Source organism: Notechis scutatus, chromosome 1 (assembly GCF_049901735.1).
Source record: "Notechis scutatus isolate UNSWTSFEM ecotype Mainland chromosome 1, rNotScu1.2, whole genome shotgun sequence".
NCBI lineage: Eukaryota > Metazoa > Chordata > Lepidosauria > Squamata > Elapidae > Notechis > Notechis scutatus.
The window spans coordinates 319,938,376-319,960,424 of record NC_142009.1 but is presented as its reverse complement, the minus strand read 5'-3'; the positions used below and the strand labels follow the sequence as shown (position 1 = coordinate 319,960,424).

The window sequence follows — 22,049 nt, the reverse complement described above, 5'->3', positions numbered from 1 at the left end:
TAATATCCAAAAATCCAAAAGTCACCAAGCAATCCAAATACACACAAGTTGTTTCGTTTTACACTTTCTTCTTTTTTCACTTTCTCTTCCTGGGGTTACTATTTGGTTACAAAGTTCCAGTTAAAATGTATCTTTTAGAAGTCTTATTGAGATTTTACTTTAGATTATTTTGAAGTCCAGGCAGTCTCCTCCTTCCAGATCCTGCCCTTATTCTTTTCCTCCCCCTTCCTGCTTATAGAAAAAAAGGATTTTTTAATATCCAGAAATCTTTATTGTCCATCTGGCATTAATTATATTTTCAGCTTAATTACCTATTGGTGCCAAAGCGGATTTTTCCGATTTCTTATTCAGCTCTCTTCGTTGTCAATGTGAGGAAGGAGAGAGAAGAAAAGAAAAAAAACTTTCCCGTTTCACTTTCTTTCGCTGCTTCCGACTCTTCTTTGGGAGCGATGTTATCTTTTATAAAATTTAAATTCCAGGGTACCTTAGTTGTTGCTTTTTATCCCGGTCAGCCAAAACTTTCACTTCTTATCTTCGTCCTACACTTTCTTTTCAGGTTGAGTGCTTCTTTGAGGTGGCCATTTCTGACCACTGCTCCTACCGCCTTCAGGAAAGGGAGTTTGACCAGCTGAGGAGGAGAGATGCAGCTCTCCTCGACCCTGCTGGCGATCTCCCCCCTCTTCACCACCTCTACAGGGTGGCTTAGCCCCGAAGCCAGCTGGCTTGGGGCGCTCCAGCGGCGAGCCCAGGCAGAAACCGCGCAAGATCGCGGATTCCTGGCTGCCGCCGAAGCCCTGCAAACTGGAAGCTAAAATAGTAAGATTTTCTATTCCTTGTTTTTGTTGATATATTGCAGGTTCAAAGATCATGTCCAAAATAATCTGCCTCGAGACATTCTTACCACTGAACAATTTATTCAGCTGCGTAGAGAACTTGCTTCCACTGCCAATAATCATAATGGAGAGGATGAAACACCTGAGGATAACCAACCTACTGGAATTGAAGATATTACTGACCCTGCTAAAGTAAGCAATCAGCATTTTTGAATAAGTATGCAGTTTGGAATGTACAGTGGACAATTTCTCTGGGGCTAGCAGTTTTTTATAATTTAGTCAGCTATTTGGAAATGTTTTTGTTGAAAGTGCTATTAAAAGTTGTGTTCAGAAAATTGTTTCTGTACAGAAGCACCAATGTATGCACATTTACTCACACATTCTGTGTATGCCAGTTCTTTTTCTTTGTCTTTCTGCCTTCAAAATCGGTTGGTGCTTTTGGTTTTCCATACTTTTCACTGGATGTTTCTGAAATGTCATGTAATGATTTTAGTGTCCTGCTTTAGTGCACAATCTTTTAAGCAGCTTGTCATTTTCCCACATTTTTGTAAAAACTTATCAATTACAAACACTACTGTAGATATAGTTCAGGGAAATATTTTTAAACACTTGTTTTGTTCTGGTAAATTAGTTCAGTATTTAACACACTCATACACACAACCAGAACTCTGTGAGGTAAAGCTAATAATTCTGCCTAGTTTGGTACTTTATTTGAAAGTACCTTTAGGTGGAGGTATGCAGTTTCATTTCCCTATGCTTACATGTCACTTACTTCCTATGGAATAGGAAAGGTAGAATATGGAATATGAAATGGAAGGTGTCTGACAATTCGCCACAGCCAACACTTAATATCAGAGAAAATGTGGAATAGAATCATTAAAGAAAGGATGCAAAAGGAGAGACAAAGTGGAATGTGAATGACAAAAAATAAAATCATTTTTTATTTATTTTGAATAATTAAATTTATTTGTTGAATTGGCTGTGGCAAGTTGGCTATGACAATTTGTCCCATTCTGGGTGGTAGGGTGTACTGATTTTACTGTACCATTTTCATTCTTCCTATTGGATTAATTGTGATAAAACTACAGGATAATTTTTGATCAGCAAAACATTTGGAACCTGATGGTTTGTTCAAGTTCAAAACATCTTCCCTATATTTTTGCACACCTGTTTTAGATATTGCAGTAGGATATTAACATGGTATATTGAATAAGCTATATGTCGCTGGGTTTCCAAAACATGTAAAGCCATGAACCATGAAGCACACTAAGACTCAAAGGAAAACTACATTTTGTTTCGCTATTGGTATACTTTAGCCACAGACAAATGGTCCAGCACAATACTATAAAGTGAATCATTCTTTAGGATTCTTAAAGTGCATTATAGGTGTTTCCATTCTATATGTGATTGGGGATTTTGATAAAAGGCTGTGGGACTAGATTGTTAGTTTTAGGGTTTTTATTCATATTAAACTATAATATATACCAGCAGTTCTATTGGAATACATCATACTTCACAGCCCCACTAGAATTTTATTATTATTATTCCCATCCAGAGTAGGTACTTGTTTCAGAAATGTCTAAAAAAAATGCCCCCTTGCCTGAATTGTATTAATACTCTTCCAATGTCTGGTTTAGCTTATCACTGAAATAGAAAACATGCGTCACAGAATCATTGAAATTCATCAAGAAATATTCAATCACAATGAGCATGAAGTTAGCAAGCGGTGGACTTTTGAAGAAGGGGTAAGTTCATTTGAATAATCTTGTCAAATTTGGAGGTTCATACAATTTCTGTCATGGCATTGCATTTTTTAAAAACCTTCCTCTAGGAATTAGGCTGCCCCCTTGTTAGTGGCTTTGCAGAAGTTTTAAAAAGTTTTAGGTTTATCTATTTCTGTTTTCTACACATCAGTGAAAACAATGTTCTTATGCTATTTAGTTGATGGGACATTGCCTTGGCTCTTCCATAGTAACACATTGGCATTTGTTATAAAGGAAGCTGCTAGCTGCATGTTTGTGGCTTCACAAAACAATATCTGGTCATTGCTAATTAACAAATGTGCCAACTTTAGTGAAAACATTGAATATATTTTTGGATGCCAAAGTTGAATGTACGTAGGTATTTCATTTTGTACATTAAACTGCATTTGAAATGGGGCATGGAGGAAAAATAATCTGTTCTCATTTTGCAAAATTAGAGGTTGCAGCTAGATAGTTAATAATTACTGTCTCCTCATTCATACTTCTTTCTAAGTATTTTAAGAAAATACAGGACTTTGCCAAGTTTTCATATTTATCTTTAGGCCAATTCTTCAGTCTATACCATAGAAATGTATTTGTACTAGAAATACTACAATTCCCAGCAAAATGGCCTATAGTACAGTATTGAGTTAGACCTAAAATATATGGAGGTAATCAGACAGGGACAGCTGTTCTGCTGATAAGAACTATAGTGAGAGAGAAGTTAGAAATCTGTTTCCCATATATGGGATCCCTTACACACCTGTCAATCTATTTGAACATTTTGAAAGTTCAGCACACGCTGCTTATCTGTTTTCCAGTGCTAGAGAAGTCTAAAATGCTATAATTTTAGGGTCACTTCAAGAATTTAATTAAATATGGGATTTTGTTGGAAGAGCATACATCTTTGCTCATTTTCTACTGTTTGCAATTTATCAGATGTGACTCCATATAACCACAAAGGCCCCAATGTGATTTTTCTCCCTTAAAATGCTGTCTACCATATAGGACGTATTTCAGATAGGAATAAGATCATGCCTGCACAAAGGGTTATATTAGAAGACTTCCAAGATCCCTTCCAACTCTTATTCTATCCCTGGCATCTCTAGCCCTAGTAGTATGCTTTTTTCAAAAGGCATTATGTCTGTAGCTTCTTGCATAAATGTTGCTTGAAGACATGCTTGAGGTTTCAAAGTATCAACTGAATGGGATTCATTACAGTCTGCCTGATCCTTCAAAATGGGCGAGTCAGAACAAATATATACTACAAATAATTTTCAGTGATCTAGGTGTGGTTCCAAATCCTTTTGTATTCCGTTTACCTTCTTGCAGTCAGCACATATTAATTAATGGCTTTACAGTAAAGACAAGTTTGGGTTCTTGAATCATTATATTTTACTTGCATATTTCATTTTTTAAAAAAAATCTTAATTATCCAACATTTTTTCTGTTCTTCTCACAACTGTGTGTGCTAAATTACTAAACTGGGGCCACACAGCAAGCATGTTTATTTATTTGCATGTTGCTTTTCATTTATGACTCCCAACTATTTCTGTCTAATAAGGATTTTGTTATAACAGAAGAAATTCAAGGAAGAAGAGAATTCTGACTGTTTGTCAGAATATTTGGCTAGACCAGAATAAGCACAAAACCAGATAGAGGAAATTTGGGCATACATTGTCTTGTAGAAGATATCTTCTCTTTTTCTGTAAGGTTGGAGTTTTTATTCTTGCCATCACACACAATCTTGTGAAAGTTCAGTGCTTCTTTAGACGAAATGATTTTGTTGTATCTACACAGACCTTTTTATTTCTGAATGACTTCCTTGCTTGTCTACAAGTTGCTTATATTGCTTAGCTAATTCTTACAACTGACCACCTTGCAAATGCTTACAATCTTGTGAAAAAACCACACATGTCCAGGAGCCACACATGTCGCTTTACACAATATTTTGTTTCAGTTCTTGTTTTTCCTTTATTTTTAGAAAGCTATATCCAAATTGGATATATTTGGATATTATATATTCAAAAAAGAAACTGGTTTCATTTGAGGATAATATATAAGGTTATGAAAGTAATAATTTAAAAAAAATATTAAATGTACGTGCTCCCTGACTCCAGAGACTGGGTAGTTTAAAGGAATAAGGGACAAAGAATAAAGATCTCAAGAATGACAAAAACTACTGTAGTTGGGATCAAAATAAATATGGTTTGCTGAGATGATTCAGCTTCTTAATAACTGAGGAACACTATGTAAAATGAAGCATGTTTTCATGACTTCCCATGTCATGTCCGTTTTCAGATAAAACGACCTTATTTTCATGTTAAACCTTTGGAGAAAACCCAGCTGAAGAACTGGAAGGAGTATTTGGACTTTGAGATTGAAAATGGAACTCATGAACGAGTAGTGGTTCTTTTTGAGCGTTGCGTGATCTCCTGTGCTCTCTATGAAGAATTCTGGATCAAGGTAAGGGGCGTTTCTCCTATGCCAGTTCTACTCTTTGCAAACATTGATGATCAGTGACTAACCTTCTGTACTCTTGTTTGAATGTTGTTCATGTATAACTATATCTGTTGCATTAGGAGATGGTCTGCTTGCAACCAGATTTGACAGCTGCATATGCCAACTTCGTTGCCTCTCTTCGTCCTTCCTTACAGAAACTAGTCTAATGGTTCAATAAAGGTGCTGAATGGGTTTAAAACACAAGAATTTTACAGTTCTCTCAAGTATTTAGTAACCCAGAGTAAGCTGGGAATCATTCAGTCTCTGCTCTGTCTTCAAATGCAGTATGCCAAGTATATGGAGAACCACAGCATTGAAGGGGTGAGGCACGTATACAGCCGGGCCTGCACGATACACCTCTCCAAGAAACCAATGGTGCACTTGCTCTGGGCTGCTTTTGAAGAACAGCAAGGTGAGGAGTAGACTGGGCATATAGGGTCTAATTGCACAATGCTCTGATCATACCGTACATCTCCCCTTTCTTATTGCCCAAAATGTAACAAGGCAGATGTTAGAAATACTGCTAATCCAGGCTTTCACCAGGAGTCAAAAAACACATTTGAAAGCACAAAAATAAACAATCACCTCCCCATATAAAACACCCTTTCACATATTAATAGCTCTTAGAAATATTTTAATTTGATTTTTCTCACTTGTCTGAATTACTTTGAGTGACTATTAGCATTCCAGTGTCATAGGCACAGTGCAACACCCCCCCTCCCCAAATTCTTTTTTTCCAAAGAAAAGAAATTCCCACCAGCACTTGGAAAAAGTTGTCGTCAAAAGATAACTTCATGTACTGCACATATTCTGGATCCATTGCTCGACAAACACAAATCTACTTTGGTTCAGGCACAGTATCTGACATGAATTGATCTGTGCATGGAATTTTATATGCATAGAGTGGTTTGCATATGTCTACATAATATCTTGTCTCACATACCTCAGTGTCCTGCTGAACATTGTTTTTGATTTGCATCAATTAAATTAATCACAATGCCAGGTTATCTGTGTGGCTGCAGTTCCTTAAGGACATCTACCCATCCTACCAGGTTAAATGGAGTGAGCACACTCCTAGTCCCTTTCTTTAAATATTGTCATCTGATGGGAGCTAGGAAGCACGTCTTTTCTGTGCCAGCCCCTGCCCTAAGACACCCCTTCTCTCTGAAGTTTGGCAGGCTTTATTCCTAAGTCTAACGCACTAAAGACCTGGCTTAAGGATGGCATTAGTGGATGCGTAAGCATTCATCTTAGAGACTATGATCTCAAAAGATGGAGATCATCTACACATTGTGACAAACAATGATCCATGTTCACAAGGACTGGTGCTTTAATAATCAAGGCAACAGCCACCACTTTTTGCCTGACAGTAATTCCATTGTCCAAACACTTTCTAAAATACAACTCCATAGAACTATTGATTGTCATTGAAGTCTTGCATCCTTTCAGAGTAAATCTCAGCCAAGGAGCCAGGTTCATTCAGACTTGAGCTGGTTATAACTGCCCATCTGGAAATAAACAGTTCTTTTAGACTCTAGATTGTGACTCAGTCTCCATCCAGACCACTCTGGCCTCCCATGAAACATCAATATTCAAGCTTGAAACACCTGGCACATTTTCTGCCAAAGAGAAAAGGAAGTGGCACAAAGATCATTTCTTGAGATATTGGCCTTTTTTTTAAACGGGTATTAATTATTTAGCATGTTACAGCACAGATTTCAGTGGTGGCTTTGATCCTTTCAGATTCTCAGGATTAACTTAACTGTTCATAACCCTACAAAACTAGTGTATTGGCCTTTCAAACCCCTCTGCTTAGTAACTGTGTTCATTGGAAAATGGCTTTCCTCTTGGCAATAAATTCAAACAGACCTCTCTAATCCATAGGCCTCCATAGAGATTCACATCCAAGTTATAGTATATCCTGCAGAGCTGCTTTCTCTAAATCTTCCGTGCTGTCACAGAAACGGTATTGCAGGTTGTTTATCTGGAGAACAGTCAGTCTCTGCTTCAAGAGAACTAAGGACTGGCACCCTCATTCCAGTCACTTGTCTTTGGTTTTAAGGTACCTTCTGTGAGTACCAGGCGAACCTGTACCTGATTAGCTTATTGATAAAAGGTGGCCACAACGGGTAACATAGCTGATTCCACAAGAAATGTAGTCTTTTTTTTTATCGATGCCACTGAACAACATGCACAGATTGGCAAGATGGTCCTCCATCAATTCCTTTCTAAGCCCTGCAAGTTTAGTTCATAGAACTCAGCTGAAACCTCCTATGAAACTGAAATTCTATGTGAAACAGAACCACATTCCAATTTCTGCTCCACAAGTAAGTAGAACTTCCCAGACAACTCCCAAAAGTTGAGAACTACTTGTGGAGGCTGCTCTTCAGACAATGTAGGGAAATGGAACACGGGACTTACTGAATGAAACCATCTTTTCTGTGTTTGATATCTTTTGTCCTTCCCATAAGCGTCTCCTGTTCCATTGCTTGCCAGTATTTAAGCTCAGGATGTGGGAGGTCCTAGCGAAACTTGGTTGATCTCAGAAACTAAATAGGATCGGTATGGTTGGATGGAGAGTAATCTGGAAATTTCAGGACTCTAGGTTAGGTTATAAAGTTATAAAGACAATATAGGCTACAGTAGCAGCAAACTACTTTTGTTATCATTGCCAAGAAAAATACATAGACACACTCACTAGAAATCAACTTAGCTTGAAGACATATTTTCTTTAAATTTGCTACGAATTGCTCTCTTATTGTCACCATATGGTGCAACAAAAAATTATTCCCGGAACCAATGGGAAGAGCAACCTAGACAAAGATATACCCTTCAGGGTAGAAAAAAGAGTTGCATAGAAAGTTCATTACAGGTAATCTTCAGCTTACAACCATAACTGAACCCAATTTGAGCTCAAATGGCCGAAAACTAACAATTTCCACTGCTAAGAAACACAGTTAAGTGAACTCTCTTCCGTTTTATGACCTTTCTTGCCAGAGTTGTCAAGTGAATCACTGCAGTTGTCAAATTAGTAACCTGGTTGTTAAGTGAATCTGGCTTCCGGATTGACTTTGCTTGTCAGAAGGTCACAAAAGGTGATCACATGACCCCAAAACACTGTTACCATCATAAATACATGCCAGTTGCCAGGTGTCTAAATTTCAATCTCGTGGCCACAGGGATGCCACAACCATCATGTGAAAAACAGTCACAAGTCACTTTTTCAGCACTGTTGTAATTTTGAACGATCACTAAATGAATAGTTATAAGCTGTGGATCATCTGTACTTGGCTGCTTAAAATTCTGCTTCAGTTAAGGCTATTTCTGTCAATTAGATTTTTGAAACTAACAAATGAAGTGAGGTTCTGTATTGATGCTAAATTGGAGTACCTATTTGCTTCTTTTATCTGTGTACCTTCTTTCTGCGCCCCCTGTGGCTCTGTGAAGCAGAGATTCTTGATTGCTGAAAATCCAAGTAATATTAATTATATAATATACTCCATCAAGAGTAAAAGAAGGGTGGAGAGATATCCTAAAAGATTTGATGAGCTCGTATCAATTTGCAGTTCCAAGTTCTCACATACTCTCTCTCTTACTTTTAGGGAATATCAATGAAGCCAGAAGAATTCTGAAGATCTTTGAGGAGAATGTTTCAGGATTGGCCATGATTCGCTTACGAAGAGTTAGTTTAGAACGGAGACATGGAAACATGGAAGAAGCTGAACACCTGCTTGAGGAAGCTGTGAAAAATGCCAAATCAAATTATGAAGCCTCGTTCTTTGCTGTAAAGCTTGCTCGACACCTTTTCAAAATTCAGAAGAATCTTCCAAAAGCCAGGAAAGTTCTTTTGGAGGCCATTGATAGAGACAGGGTATGTAATTTCCCGACTATTCATTTATATGTCTTATCTTAGGAAGAAGTAATTATAGCTGGCAACTGTGATGATTCCTTTAAAGTCTGCAATGCACGTAGCTGCAGTATGGAGACAACAGTCCCTCTAACCTGATGTTGCTTGGCTTACCATTTATTTGGTTTGTCCCTAAATTTCAGGCTTCCCTTCCAAAGAAAATTATTCTGGCATGGGGAACTACCTGGCATTGAAAGCATAGTGATATCATATCTTGGTAGTATCATGTGGCCAAAATGGTAGGTCACTGTACTTGAACTGGTTGTGTTTAAAATAAGCAGTGCAGATTTTTAGATAAAAATGCAAATTTTCCATATTACAGTAGGAAATGTTCCTGGGAGAGAGTGGGATTATGTGGCAAGAAAAGTAAGTTCCTGCCCTTAGGCAGGATAAACCAAATGCATAGAATAGGAAATACCTAGCTCAATAATAGAAATTGAGAGGGATCTTGATGGATCACTGCTGCAGCTGTCAAACAAGCCAGTGCACTTCCAGGCTGCATCAACAGAGGGATAGCATCAAGATTATGGGAAGTGATAATACCACTCCATACTGCACCAGTGAGGCCATTGGGATACTGCATCCAGTTCTGATTACCACAATACAAAAAGGATGCTGAGGCCCTTGAAAGTGTGCAGAGAAAATCTACAAAGATAAGAGGTCTAAAGTCTAAATGCTAAGAACAAGGGTGTTTAGCCTAACTGAAGGCTTAGGAGAGACACGATAGCAGTCTTTCAATACTTGAAGAGCTGCCACAGGGAAGAGGGCACTCATTTATTTTCCATAGCATCTGAGGACAAGACAAGAAGCAATGGGTGAAAGCTCATCAGAGAGATTCAACCTAGAAGTTAGAAATTTTCTGACAGCAATTAATCAGTGGAACCCTTTCAGAGTTGTGGGTGCTCCATCACTAGAGATTTTCAAGAAAAGATTGGACAGCCATTTGTGCAGGATAATATAAGGACTCTTGTCTGGGTTGCAGAGGGAGGAGGGGGCTGGACTAGAGGGCCTCTAACATCCCTTTCAGCCCTACACTTCTATTCTGAGATATGTGTTCCCTTACCTGAGACCATATTTGAGGTAGTTCCTCTGATATTTATCTTTAGAGAAGAATGTTGAATATCGTGGAGCTTGTTTAATCCACAAGATTCCATTCAGATGCTACAATACATGTGGCCATACATGGACAAAACATATAAGCTTCCAAGGCCTTATATTTTCAGTATGTACCATGTTTTGATCGAAAGCAGCATAGTGGCTTAGTGGTGAAAATGCTCACCTCCCATTCAGAAGGTTGAGAATTCAATCATACATAGCAGCAGATTTTCTCCTACAATGCCAAAAAAAAAAAAAATCTAATGCAAACTCCACATAGGCATCAGGGCATCCAACCAGTAAAAGCTCAGTTCTATCCAGTACAGGATTATAAAAAGGGAGGTTTTTTTTAAAAAAAAAAATGTTTTGATTATGGTGCAAGACATTAACCAGTTCTTGCAAGCGTATATTTATGATGAATAAAGACTTTCTGCTACGGTATTCTTTCTCTTACTGAAGTATATTCTGATGAGTTTAGCCATTTAATTTTCTAGGTATTGTAAAATTGCTGATAATTTCTTTGATGGAAGTAGGATAGAGGGCTTGTAATGATACATATTCCCAAAGCATTGGGTCAGCTGTCAAGAAGCATTCCTACTATTAAAACACCTAATATTTTAGCCTCAAGTTGTTGCTGTAATTTGAAACCTGTTGCAAAAAGCATATTTGTGCAGTGCTGACACAAGGAGATAACGAGTTGTCTTGCATTGGATCCTCTAATGATTTCACTTAGTAAGAAGTATAGGGCTGCATAAACTTTATTTGCCCTTCTGTTTTCTTGGCATCTGATCTGACTTTCCTCACACTGGAGAAACTGAACTAGGAAATCCATCTCTTTTGTATACTTTGTCTTAAAATGTAGATTGCGTAGGAAGCCTTCAGGAACAGAGCAAGCAGTTTCACAAAGAGCACAACTAATGGATTTACATACCTCAGAGACTTTGGCTGAGTTCATATATACTAAGTCATGATTTACTGAACAGCCACACTGAGTTTATATATAGTTAAGTTGTAAATCATGGTTGTAACATGGTTGTTTTACATAGCATAAAATATGGCCCAAATTTGTAAAACGTTTTGAGGGCCTTGAAGAACGGTTCGATAAAAATGATTGAAATCTCATTCTGGGTGTTGAAGGTGTCGTTTTTGCTATTCTTTTTTCCTTATTATTGTTTTGGATTTGGGGGGGTGTGTGTTTGTTTTTTAATTTTGAACTGCCCCACTTGTTGGGAGTTAGCATAGAAATTTAATTAATACATGATAAGATTTATGAACTCAAGCTGTGGTTTCAATTGCATAAAGTAATTAGATATATTATGTCAATTTCAGAGTTGTGGAATCATTTAAAATACTATGTTACTCTAGATTCTCATTCATACATAGTAAGCCAGAATTTAAACCATATTTTTAGGTTTATTTAGGTTTGTTATCTGATGTACATTTAGAAATTTGAGGAAACCTGTAGATTAAGCATAACTGTTAAAATAGTTCTCAAATAATGGTCGGTTAACACGTGTAAACATAAAATTAACCTTGAATTGTATTGTTTTTTGCACAGGATAATCCAAAACTGTATCTCAATTTGTTGGAAATTGAATACAGTGGAGATCTAAAGCAGAATGAGGAGAACATCATTCTGTGTTTTGACAGCGCTATTAATGGAACATTGCCTATAAAAATGAGGATTATATTTTCTCAGCGCAAAGTAGAATTTCTTGAAGATTTTGGCCTGGATGTGAACAAGTAAGGTTTATTTTTAGTGATTGCAGCCTTTGATTTTTGGGTTCAAGAATGGTTTATATACAGAGATCAAGATGATCAAGCTTAGTTTTTATAAATTGTCCCAGAAATTCCAATCCTAAAATTTATTTTCCATTTTACTCTGATTATAATAGTACTTTCAAAAACCAGCTATTATTGACAAAGTGGAACCAGTGTCGGGAGTTACGTTTGTTGCATAGTATGTTTGGAGTAGGAATCTCATAGTTTTCCTTTTTTCTTTTGGTAGACTTTTAGATGCTTATGAAGAACATCAAGCCCTTCTAAAGGAACAAGAATGTTTAAAAAGAAAAGCAGAGAATGGGTACACACATTTTCTTTCTAGCTACAAGTACTGGATTGCTTTTTTAAATATAACTGTTATTTACTGTTATATTTTTGAACCCTTACTAATGCTAGTACATGTCCGAGCTGATTAAATGTAAATTAATTATATATTGAGAGGAATTGTGCACAGGTGGTCCTTGAGCATGGTCATAACTTGGTGATAGTTATAAAACAAGTTGGTCACATAAACAACCAGATGATTTTTTTCTTGCAGCAATCATTAAAACTAATCAGTGGTTTGCTATGGTGTGGTCTTGCTGAAAACCGGATATGCTGGTTTTTGACAAAAGCTGCTATAAAATGTAGTATGATTGCAGGCGCTGCAAATGGTTGTAAATGTAGGCTGGTTGCCCAGCATCCAAAGTGTACTCAACTGAACACAGGTATGGGGCGCTGTCAGAACTTTGAATCTAGGTTGTAAATAGTCCATAAGTAGGTCCCGCGGAACTTTGGCTGCTCGCTAAGTGACCTGTCACAAGTCAAGAACTATATCATATTTCCAGAAAACAAGAGCAAGAAAAATACTTTTCCTTGATGTGATCATAGATTGTTATAATCATTTTTGATATGAATAGAACAATTCACATTTTAAATATACTTTTTACTTAATTAAGTAAATAATTTATAGGCAGCAGTACTAAAATATGTTTGCATGCCCTTTACATAAGCAATCTTTAATTCTGTCGAAGGAAAAAAATAATTGGGACTTGTTTACAGATGTCATTTAAGATTAAACAGGAAGCTCAAAAGGCCTCCCATAATTTCTTCAAATGAATTGGTAATAATGATCTATTGTCTTGAAGAAAACTAAGGAAAATTTGTTTTGACCCATGCATCCATTTAAGACTTTAAATGTTGCATGACATATTTAATGTACAAAGTTTATGTGTAAAGTGGTATATTGAATTCCAGTCTTCAGTTTAAAATTCGTTATTCAGTAATGCCGTAGCACTCTGGAAACGTTGAATGTTGTGCCAAATAAACCTGCCTAAAAATACAGTCACCATCTTTCTATTCAAGATTGCAGGAAGGGCCCTGAAAAAGGCTTAAGTGATGAACTCCGCATTTGGCACCCACTGCTGAGAGATTACATTTTGATTAAAAGTGACTGTGCTTTTCAGAGTTTACAATAGGATAGGAAATGTATGGGCAAGTTCAGCATGTAGGAAAGTATAACATTTCCTCATAGTTATTGGTAGAAAAAAATCAAAAATTTCTGCAAGGGTCTTGCTTCATAAAGAAGTGACACAAACTATTTTTGCAGCTGTGAAGAACCAGATGAAAAACGAATTCACAGTGATGAAGCAATGTCTGGACAAGCAGCAGATGGGGATATGCAAGCAAATCAGGCAGCCTACAACTACAATGCCTGGTATCAGGTGAGCATCATTTATCCGGAGGTTTTTGGACTAAATACTTAAAATTCTGCCTGTTTCCTCTCAACTGAAGTTATTTAATTTTAAAAATGTAGCCCATCTTATACTACAAGAGTGGGTCTGTATACCTTAGTACAGGCTTTACAATTGAGAGCTCCCAAATCCAGCATGCAAAAATATGTATGACCAGTAGATGGCAACAGAGGGTTTGTATCACATGGCTGCCATCTATGGCTCCCTGGAGATTTACAGCCCAGTTGTGGTAGTAATCTTGCTCAACAATCATTCATTCAGCAACCTTTCAAAACAATTCCGAATGGGGGGACTTAAAACCATTCCTTCTGGTTGTACTTTGGACATTTGACAACTAGCATGCATTTACCACGACTGAAGCATTCCAAGGTCATGTGATTGCCATTTGCAATCTTCACTGCCAGTTTCCAACAAACTCAATGGGCAAACTGACAGGTCACAAATGGGAATCCTGGGATACTGTGACTATGCACAATTCAGTTAACAATGGCAGCTGGAACTGCTTTGACATAAGCTTTAAGTGAGTTATCAACTCTCAAATTTGATTAAGAAAGGGCCGTGTATTTTACACCTTGAGAATTTTAGTTTTCAAGTTATTTTAATAATTGTTAGCTGCTTCATACTGGGTAGTACTGGAGTTTACCCCATTAACTATAGAGGGTATTAATTTTCTCTTATTTTTTTCCCTTTTTAGTACAATTACTCAAATGCATGGAATTATGGACAATATTATCAGTCATCTTCAACCTGAGCAGAACAATTTAATGACAAACGGAGTTTCACAATGTTTTAATGCTTTTCTTTTGTAAAAGAGAAAGAAATAGGGATGTGAACAAACTGTCACGTGATTGTCTTTTGCATGTATGATGAGTTGATTTTCACATTTTTCTTGTGACAAACTCATTGGTATCTTGCTGTATTCTATAGCTACTGAGCTATTAACTTTCTCAATAGTAAAATTATCAAATTATTATATGAAGTAGTGTTGATGATTAATTGGGAAAGTTAATTTGCAACAATTAACATGTATTAATACCGACGTTTACCCCAGCAATCTCAGACATCCAAGCCAGGAGATACTTTCCTTTTCTTCTGCAGTAAAATGTGCTTGAATATTTTCAAAGTTCCATATCTCTTTTCCTGCATCTGTTTGGGGTTTTTTTTACCAGTTTACAATTGCAGCACCCAAAAGCTGCTTTTAGAAAAATGTTAACTGATGAGGATGCATAATGAATAGGGTATCTCTTTGAGTGACTAAAATGAAGTGTGTTACTAGAACCATGTTCTGTCTTAGGATGGATTTTGTATTGGAATTTTCATGTGTAGGTTTAGTTTTTTGTTTAAAATGCCTTTTTGTAATAAAATCAAATTGTGTAATTTTTCTGAACAGTAGCTTTTCCTTAGGGGTCTGTTTATCAAATTTATTTTGGAACATAGTTTCTTTCTGATGGTTTTACCTGTACTGCTATTCGGTTCCATGTTTCCTTTATGCGTTGATTTTGAAACTTTGCATGTAGGGAAGTTGTATTACAATGCGTTGCAAAAGCCAAGGTGCATATTTGGTCCAAAAATCCTTAACTGCTCTTTTACATTAATCTGTTTTCAAAATAAGAACATCCTTGCTGAAATACAGCATGATGTACATCTATTTTGGATATGTATTGTCCAGCTGAATTAACCACCCTACTCCCTGCTATTCCAATATTGTATGCCTGCGAGATTAAGATAACTGATTTAAACATACAATCTCCCATTCTTTGTGTAGACTAAAATAGATTAGCAAAATGCGGTAATTTGGGCTGAAAGGGATAGAAATTTTAACGCAGCAAATCAGGAACCCTGATCTTAAAATGTCTTTCCATAGACAGCACAAAATACTTAAATAGAGAATTTTCTTCAAGTCCTTGCTACAAAACATCAGTCAAAGCCACATATAAAGTAGTTTTTAGTAATACAGACATTGTACTATAATTGCAATAAGAGTCTTGATTCCTCCATCTGATAAAAGGCCACATTTGCATTTCCCTGAAATTGGAAGTATTGTGTCTTCACAAATATTCAAGACTGAAGAGGAGACAATATATCATTCAATATCTACTAGTTCAATTTCAAAGAAAAGTTTTGCATTGGGTGGAATCCTGAAATAGAAGTTAAGGAAATTCTTATATAGTAGATTGTGGTTGCAAATGTATATATACTCGAAAAGCTGGTGTAATGTTTTCTAAGTTGCAAGTTATTTTTACTCAGTGTTTAACTCTGATGGGAACTTTGGCAACCATGTACAGGTAGTCCTTGACTTAACAAGTCAATTTTGTGACTGTTCAAAGTTACAAAGGCACTGAAAAAAGTGACATGACCATTTTTCACACTTCCACCCATTGTAGCATCCCCATGGTCACATGATCAAAATTTAGATATTTGGCAATTGGCTCATTTATGATGGCTGCAATGTCCCGAGGTCATGATCCCGTTTTGCAACCTTCTGACAAACAAAGTCAATAGGGAAGCCAGAAACACTAAACACCAGTTGACTAATAACTACAGTGATTCACTTAACCATGGCAAGAAACGTCGTAGAATGGACTTAACAACAAATTTTGGCTCAATTGTCCCAAGTTGAAGACTACCTGTAATGAATGCTCATAAATGAAAAGTACCTAGACATTGTGTAAGCAATGCCCCTCAGAGGATGTAAGCATGAAATTGAAAATATGAAATATTCTAACCACCCACCAATGTCCATTTTTCCTTTTCTACCTTTTAATCCTTAGATGTTTCAATTTAAGGAGTCTTCCCTCCCTCTCCCCAGTCAAATCATTACTGTAGACAAAGATAACTTAGTGATAAAAATCAGGCAACAAGTTTTCCCCCTTTCTGCTTTGCATCCAATATTAGATGAGAATACTGAAGATTACCACTTGAATTTTGCCTTATTCTGTCTCACCTTACCTCCCCACCCCTGAGAAATCTTTCCAGGTCTTTTACAATTAGAGATATGTCAATGAAGATCCATCCCACTGATGTCAATTAAGACACTTAATATTATGGACAACAATGGGGACTTCTGCAATACTGTAAAATGGTGGGGGAATGTCATCAATCTCTATTGTATAGGAAAAATGGTTTTTGCAATTTACATAATGAGAAATGTCAGCAGGATACTTGGCATCGGGTTGTCCTTTCTTCCCATAAGCCCATTCTGGCTCAATTTCCAAATTAGCCTTTTCTCCTTTGCTCATTGTCAGTAAGGCTTCATCCCACTGAAAAATAGAAAAGAAACTTGTTCTGGTTACAGTATCAATAAGGTCAGATAAAAAGCCTTTTTCATTCTCCACTGCTGCTTGAAGCCTTTCTGTTAACATTTCCCACACAACACATTATTTAGATATTATTTAGAAATAGTACAAGATACTTTCATCAGGCCTACAAAATTCCTCTGAAAATTAAGTAGATTGGACTCGATTAATTGGACCCAGAGACTGCAATATCACAGGTCACGAATACAGATCTACAAACCTGAAGATTGCAGTCTCTTGTCTTGGTAGAGATGCAGAACTAGTAAACAATCTTCCTACAACCCAAAACTAGAACTAAGGAAAGCATCAGAAGTGACATCTGCAAACATGATATACATCATGCATGTGATGTATATATGTATGATACATAGCCCTCTTCCAAAACCTCTATGACAGTTGGACACTGGCCCAAGATCTGCAGAAAATGTATGGGCAGACATCCAACGGTGTTCTCATTCCTGGAAGGATAGAAGAATCTAAAGGGCTCATGGGATCATATATACCAATGCCTCGTCTTATTGAAAGAAACAGATGGCTGAACAGCTGCAGAGCCAAAACTATTTTCTAATAATGAAAGGGTATGAGAACCTGATACACTCAGTCCACCCACATTAGCACACTTACACCTCGAATCACTTTTCCGACACCAACTTTGAAGCTCAGTGGTTTAGATGCTTTTTTTTTCTTCGAACCTGAAAAATAGATTTGGTTGCAAACTCAGTTTAACAGGGAATGCTTACCAATTTCAAATCTTAACAGAGTATTTGCATCTTTTCTCCTTTCTGGGTACAAAATACACTCTAAGGAAGACCAGACTTGATTCACAAGATTTCTAGTAAAGTCTAAAGCCTGCTGTAGATTGTTAAGGCACCAGGCTAAAAATCAGGAAACTCAGTTCTAATACTACATTAGTTATGAAAGCCAACAGTGATTTTGGACCACTCTTTCTTAGCCCAACTCCCTTACATGGTTGCTGTTGTGAAAATAGGAGAGAATATCAGGTGTGTTTGCCACCTTGAATTATACTTATAAAAATATTGGAATAAAACACTTTAAAAAAGTCTTTCCATCTTTTTTCCAACATGGCTTGAACAAATGCTAAATGTAGAACATTTACAGTCTTACTCGGCTCCAATTTATTGTTTGAGAGACACTGCAGCTCCCATTACCCTGCCTTCAATGAGGACCACTTTAAAAACTTCTTTAAAAACTTCGCCAGCTTTTTTTAAAAAGCTATCTAAGCACTTACTTGACTGAATATTAGTGTCAAAAACAGTTCCATCTTGCAGCTTGCCTGTATACCAACAATGAACAATATCACCCTTTTTTGGAAAGTTGGTTTTATCTCCCTTTTTCAGAATTGACTTTGTATATTTTGGGGAAGCCTACAATGAAAATGGAGAAACAAAACACTAAATTTCGCTATTTTAAAAATACAGATATTCAGAGTTCTATATGGTACATCTTTAGAAGGATATAAACAGTCCACTTTCCTTTTCATACATTCAGTTCACTATTGAACTGAAAATTCTTTGCAAGTAACTTTGTAGCTGGTCCCCAAAAGGGTAAAACTATATATAAACTGTATCATTTTGGTCGCACATATCCAGAAAAGTATTCTATAATAGACTTTATTCTTAAAAATATGTATGGAGGTTTGTGACATATACCACTAAGCTTGATCATATAAAGTTTATTTTAAAATAATTATGTGTTCAAGCTTGAGTTGATCATGTTGTTATATATATGGAAAATGCAACTAATTTCAGAAGTCAGAACTCCAAAAGATCGAATGAGCATAATAGAATCACTACCAGCTCAAAATCAGACACAACTATCAGAGAACTTAACTTTAAGCAGCTATATAGGATTGACCTATTTTGCAGAATATTTTTATAATTACAGCAACATTTTCAAGAGACCAAATAACTTGTCTCTTACATATCTTGGCTATGGTAGATGTATTGTTATTCTTTAATGTCTTTTCTAATTTGTATATGTTTTTTTTTTTAATTTATTCACCTAGCAGAAATTGAAAAACATGATTGAGGTACTTCCCAACTTACCTCATCAGCAACTTCTTCAGATTTTGTCTTTTTGGGCTGGTTTTCATCAATCTTGATATTTTTTAGCTGTTCTGCTACTTGTTCAGTGTTCTCTGTGTCTTTAAAGCTCTGGGAAATATACATTTTAGTGATCTACCTAAGGAAGTTATAATAGTGCTATGAAAAGTATTTATTAATCAAATTTTACAACTGCCCATTTCACAAAACACATTTCTAGGTTCTGTACAACAATCAAACAATAAATATATAAAATCCAGATTAAAAAGTAAATATGATAAAAACAATTATACAACTCTAGATAAAGGGGATCAAGAATGGACATCTAGCAAAGGAGCCATTTGAGCATATCTGTTCACAACAATATGAAGTCACAGCTGCCAGTTCTTTAGCTGATGTTGTCCTTTGCAAACATCAAGTTCTTACCAAGAATATAGAATGTTGTAATGTATCGTCCTAGTATATGTATGTAGCTAAGTAATGTGGCCATTTGCAATTGACAGATGGGTTTTTTGTCAATATATAGTTTGTATAAGTGCCAACCAAGATTTTTTTTTTTTAATATTGCAGACAGTGTGACTATAGCCACTTGGACCACGATAGCCATTTACTGGAACCTTTCAATGTCAATTTTTAGAACTTGATACTTTGTGATTTTTGCCAACTGTTTGTTTTTTATTTCAGCAATCCCCAACTTCTCCTCTGCAGACAGCCGGAAGCAGCAGGACCTGATACCAGGGTGTGGGTTGGGGGATAGGGACCCCTGTTCTACTCTATTGTCCCCTGGTATATTATTATAATATTGAATAATATGAATGTAATCCTACTTATTATATTTTGAATGTTCACTTACATTTTCTTGGTGCAATCTTAAAAACCTTCTCTAAAATGTCATAGTTCTGCCATATAAAATGTATAATACTATATAGCAGGTCCAAGATAAAATGATGACATTTAATTAAAATAACCTTTTGCAGAAAACATTCATGTAACACAAGTTTTAAAAGCTAGTTTGACCATATTTATGTACTCAACCTAGTCTGACTGGAAGCAGTACACATAGGTATTTAAACAAAAATTTCTTTTAAAAAATATCTTTATTAAAAGTTTTTACTTAATATAAAATAGAAATAGAAATAAAGACAATACAAAAAGAGGGAAATGAAGGGGGGAAGAAAAGGAAAGAGTGAAGAAAGAAAACAAAAAGTGATTTCCAACTTCTTTCAGTGCAGTAAGATACATATTTATAATATCAACTCTTTACTTATCTAAAATAGAAAATACCAGTCACTTCTATAATCAAAATCTACTGAATAATCAAAACCCAAATCAGTTTTATTTTTTCTTTCAAACAGAAAGTTCAACAATAAAAAAACCAAAGACGATTTCTTCAGCACAGCAGTCTTTTTAAGTAGAGATTCTCAAGCACCTTTTGTCTAAAAAATACTAGATCTATCCACTGAGTTTTTCATTCATTTTCAGTTTACAAATAAAGCACTGGTAAAGTAAGACCTACCTTGGTTTCAAAGAGTTGATTGTATGCTGTTATTAATTGATCCTTAGTAGCTGTTTTAGCCACATTTTTTATCTGACCAAGCAACTTGTGCTCTGCAAGAAACTACAAACAAAACTTAAGATTAGTTCAGCTACCTGTAATAAATGACAAGTTTTCCTATACTGCAAAGTGAACTGGAATAGTACCTACACTTTACAAAATGGAAACTTGAAGTCTATATAAAGTTTCTGATAACATCAAATAAATCCAATTATTGCTCCTGAAATCCAAAATCATGTGATTCCTATACCAAGAAATCCATTCAGGGATTTAATTCACAGCAAACTGCAGAACAGAACCCAATCATAAGACAGAAAAAGAGCAAAACACACAGTTGAAAAGAATACTATTCTCTTCCTCTTGATTTTTCATATCTGACAATTTTATGGAAGATAAACAAATTCATTTGCAATGTAAGTAAACCATGAAATTGCAGATCAGCTTTAAATTTAAAAACAAATCACAATTTCACAATATTCCAAATAAAAATATCTATGATCTTATCTCCATAAATCTAAATCAGCTTAAATTAAAAATATAAGGTACTGCCCTTCTCCTTTGCTCTTGGATTCATCTAAACTATTTCAATTTGAAAAAAAATTAGGTTATTTTTTATCCACTAGCAATTCCTTTTGTATTAACACAGATAACAGATGAATGGCTACTGGAAGCCCTCTCCAAGGCCTACTTCTTGTTTTTGATACATAATCCAAAGGGCAGCTTTCTTGCATTTCAAAAAAAAAAAAAAGACTATTGCCTTTAACAGCATTATTTTAATGTTTTGCTATGCTTTGATATTCAAAGCAAAGTATGCCAAATGGCATCCAATGATCACTCAACAAATCACAAGGAAAAAAAATCAATATATTAAAATCTGCAAGAATGAATTATAATCTATGGTTATAAATTACTTTATCTTGGCCTGTCAGTAATGGAATCAGCAATCCCTATCCCCACCCAACCGCCCCCCTCAAGCGTAGGAAGGCTGTTCCCCCCTATGCTTACGACCACAACCCAAGCTGGCATGTGGAAATGCCGCAGCCACGTGAAATGAAAAAGGGGAGGTAAGATAACTCAGTCCCACCGAAAGGCTCTCATCACAACCGAAGAGAGATCTATATGGTTCGCTTCCAAGAGCGGGACAGGGTTAAAGAAAGAGGGAGCCCTGACTAAAAGAAACTGGGCAACGAGGGCTAAAAAAGGCAGGAGAGGAGGGGACTTCGCAACTTTGCACACATCTTCTGGCCACATTAAAGCTACACGCCTCCAGGCTAACCCGCATGGGTGGAGCCTGCCCACCCGTCAGATCGCGCCTCGGATCCCCCACCCTATGCGCCGCTTGGTCCTGCAGAAAGTGGACAATCTCCCGCTTGGGCAGCTCCTCGCTCCGCAGCTCCTCCAGGCTCCAAGGGCGCGCGCGGTCCGCCATTACATCGCCTCAAGCGCGGGCGCCTACTCGGAGAACGTCTGGGAACTCTTCAGCTGCTCCTCACAAGCCCACAGCACGAAACACAATTGCAGCACACTCGGCGCGCCCCGCC

At 36.5% G+C, this 22,049-nt stretch overlaps 2 protein-coding genes and 1 non-coding gene across 6 annotated transcripts in view; 2 read left to right on the top strand and 1 right to left on the bottom strand.

Annotated features, from left to right (window-relative positions):
* The window catches only part of PRPF39 (pre-mRNA processing factor 39), a 26,566-nt gene extending 11,595 nt beyond the window's left edge, over positions 1–14,971 (top strand). For both annotated transcript variants that reach the window (XM_026670880.2, XM_087952477.1), the window contains exons 6-14: positions 857–1,025; positions 2,471–2,578; positions 4,877–5,041; positions 5,363–5,489; positions 8,680–8,948; positions 11,638–11,822; positions 12,088–12,162; positions 13,450–13,564; positions 14,289–14,971. In XM_026670880.2, the coding sequence (XP_026526665.1) occupies positions 857–1,025; positions 2,471–2,578; positions 4,877–5,041; positions 5,363–5,489; positions 8,680–8,948; positions 11,638–11,822; positions 12,088–12,162; positions 13,450–13,564; positions 14,289–14,345 (1,270 nt within the window). In that variant the 3' untranslated portion in view covers positions 14,346–14,971. The remainder of the gene's footprint in view (positions 1–856; positions 1,026–2,470; positions 2,579–4,876; positions 5,042–5,362; positions 5,490–8,679; positions 8,949–11,637; positions 11,823–12,087; positions 12,163–13,449; positions 13,565–14,288) is intronic.
* On the bottom strand, positions 6,655–22,049 carry FKBP3 (FKBP prolyl isomerase 3). Of its 3 annotated transcripts, none has more exons than XM_026670882.2 (7): positions 21,836–22,049; positions 20,470–20,571; positions 18,957–19,064; positions 18,140–18,275; positions 17,515–17,582; positions 16,732–16,854; positions 6,655–6,696 (listed from the first exon to the last, which is right to left on the bottom strand). In XM_026670882.2, exons 1-7 carry the CDS (start codon positions 21,935–21,937, stop codon positions 6,670–6,672), a joined length of 666 nt encoding a protein of 221 aa, XP_026526667.1. In that variant the 5' UTR covers positions 21,938–22,049; the 3' UTR covers positions 6,655–6,669. The 3 variants fall into 3 exon arrangements, with proteins under 3 accessions (XP_026526667.1, XP_087808604.1, XP_026526666.1); XM_087952478.1 differs by lacking the exon at positions 6,655–6,696 and adding an exon at positions 7,550–7,661; XM_026670881.2 differs by lacking the exon at positions 6,655–6,696 and adding an exon at positions 15,523–15,732 and having other exon boundaries at positions 16,757–16,854.
* Positions 9,008–9,091, top strand: LOC113414235 (small nucleolar RNA SNORD127). Its single transcript, XR_003371150.1, has one exon. It is a non-coding gene; the product is annotated as a small nucleolar RNA SNORD127 (small nucleolar RNA).

Excerpts from the sequence above, each read along its gene's own strand:
- FKBP3 (XM_087952478.1), bottom strand. The coding sequence starts at position 21,937 with ATGGCGGACCGCGCGCGCCCTTGGAGCCTGGAGGAGCTGCGGAGCGAG. Across the intron at positions 19,065-20,469 it reads ATCAACTCTTTGAAACCAAG|AGCTTTAAAGACACAGAGAA; the intron begins GTAGGTCTTACT and ends TATATTTCCCAG. Across the intron at positions 7,662-16,731 it reads CTGCTGACATTTCTCATTAT|ATTACTCTCCATCCAACCAT; the intron begins GTAAATTGCAAA and ends TGAAATTTCCAG.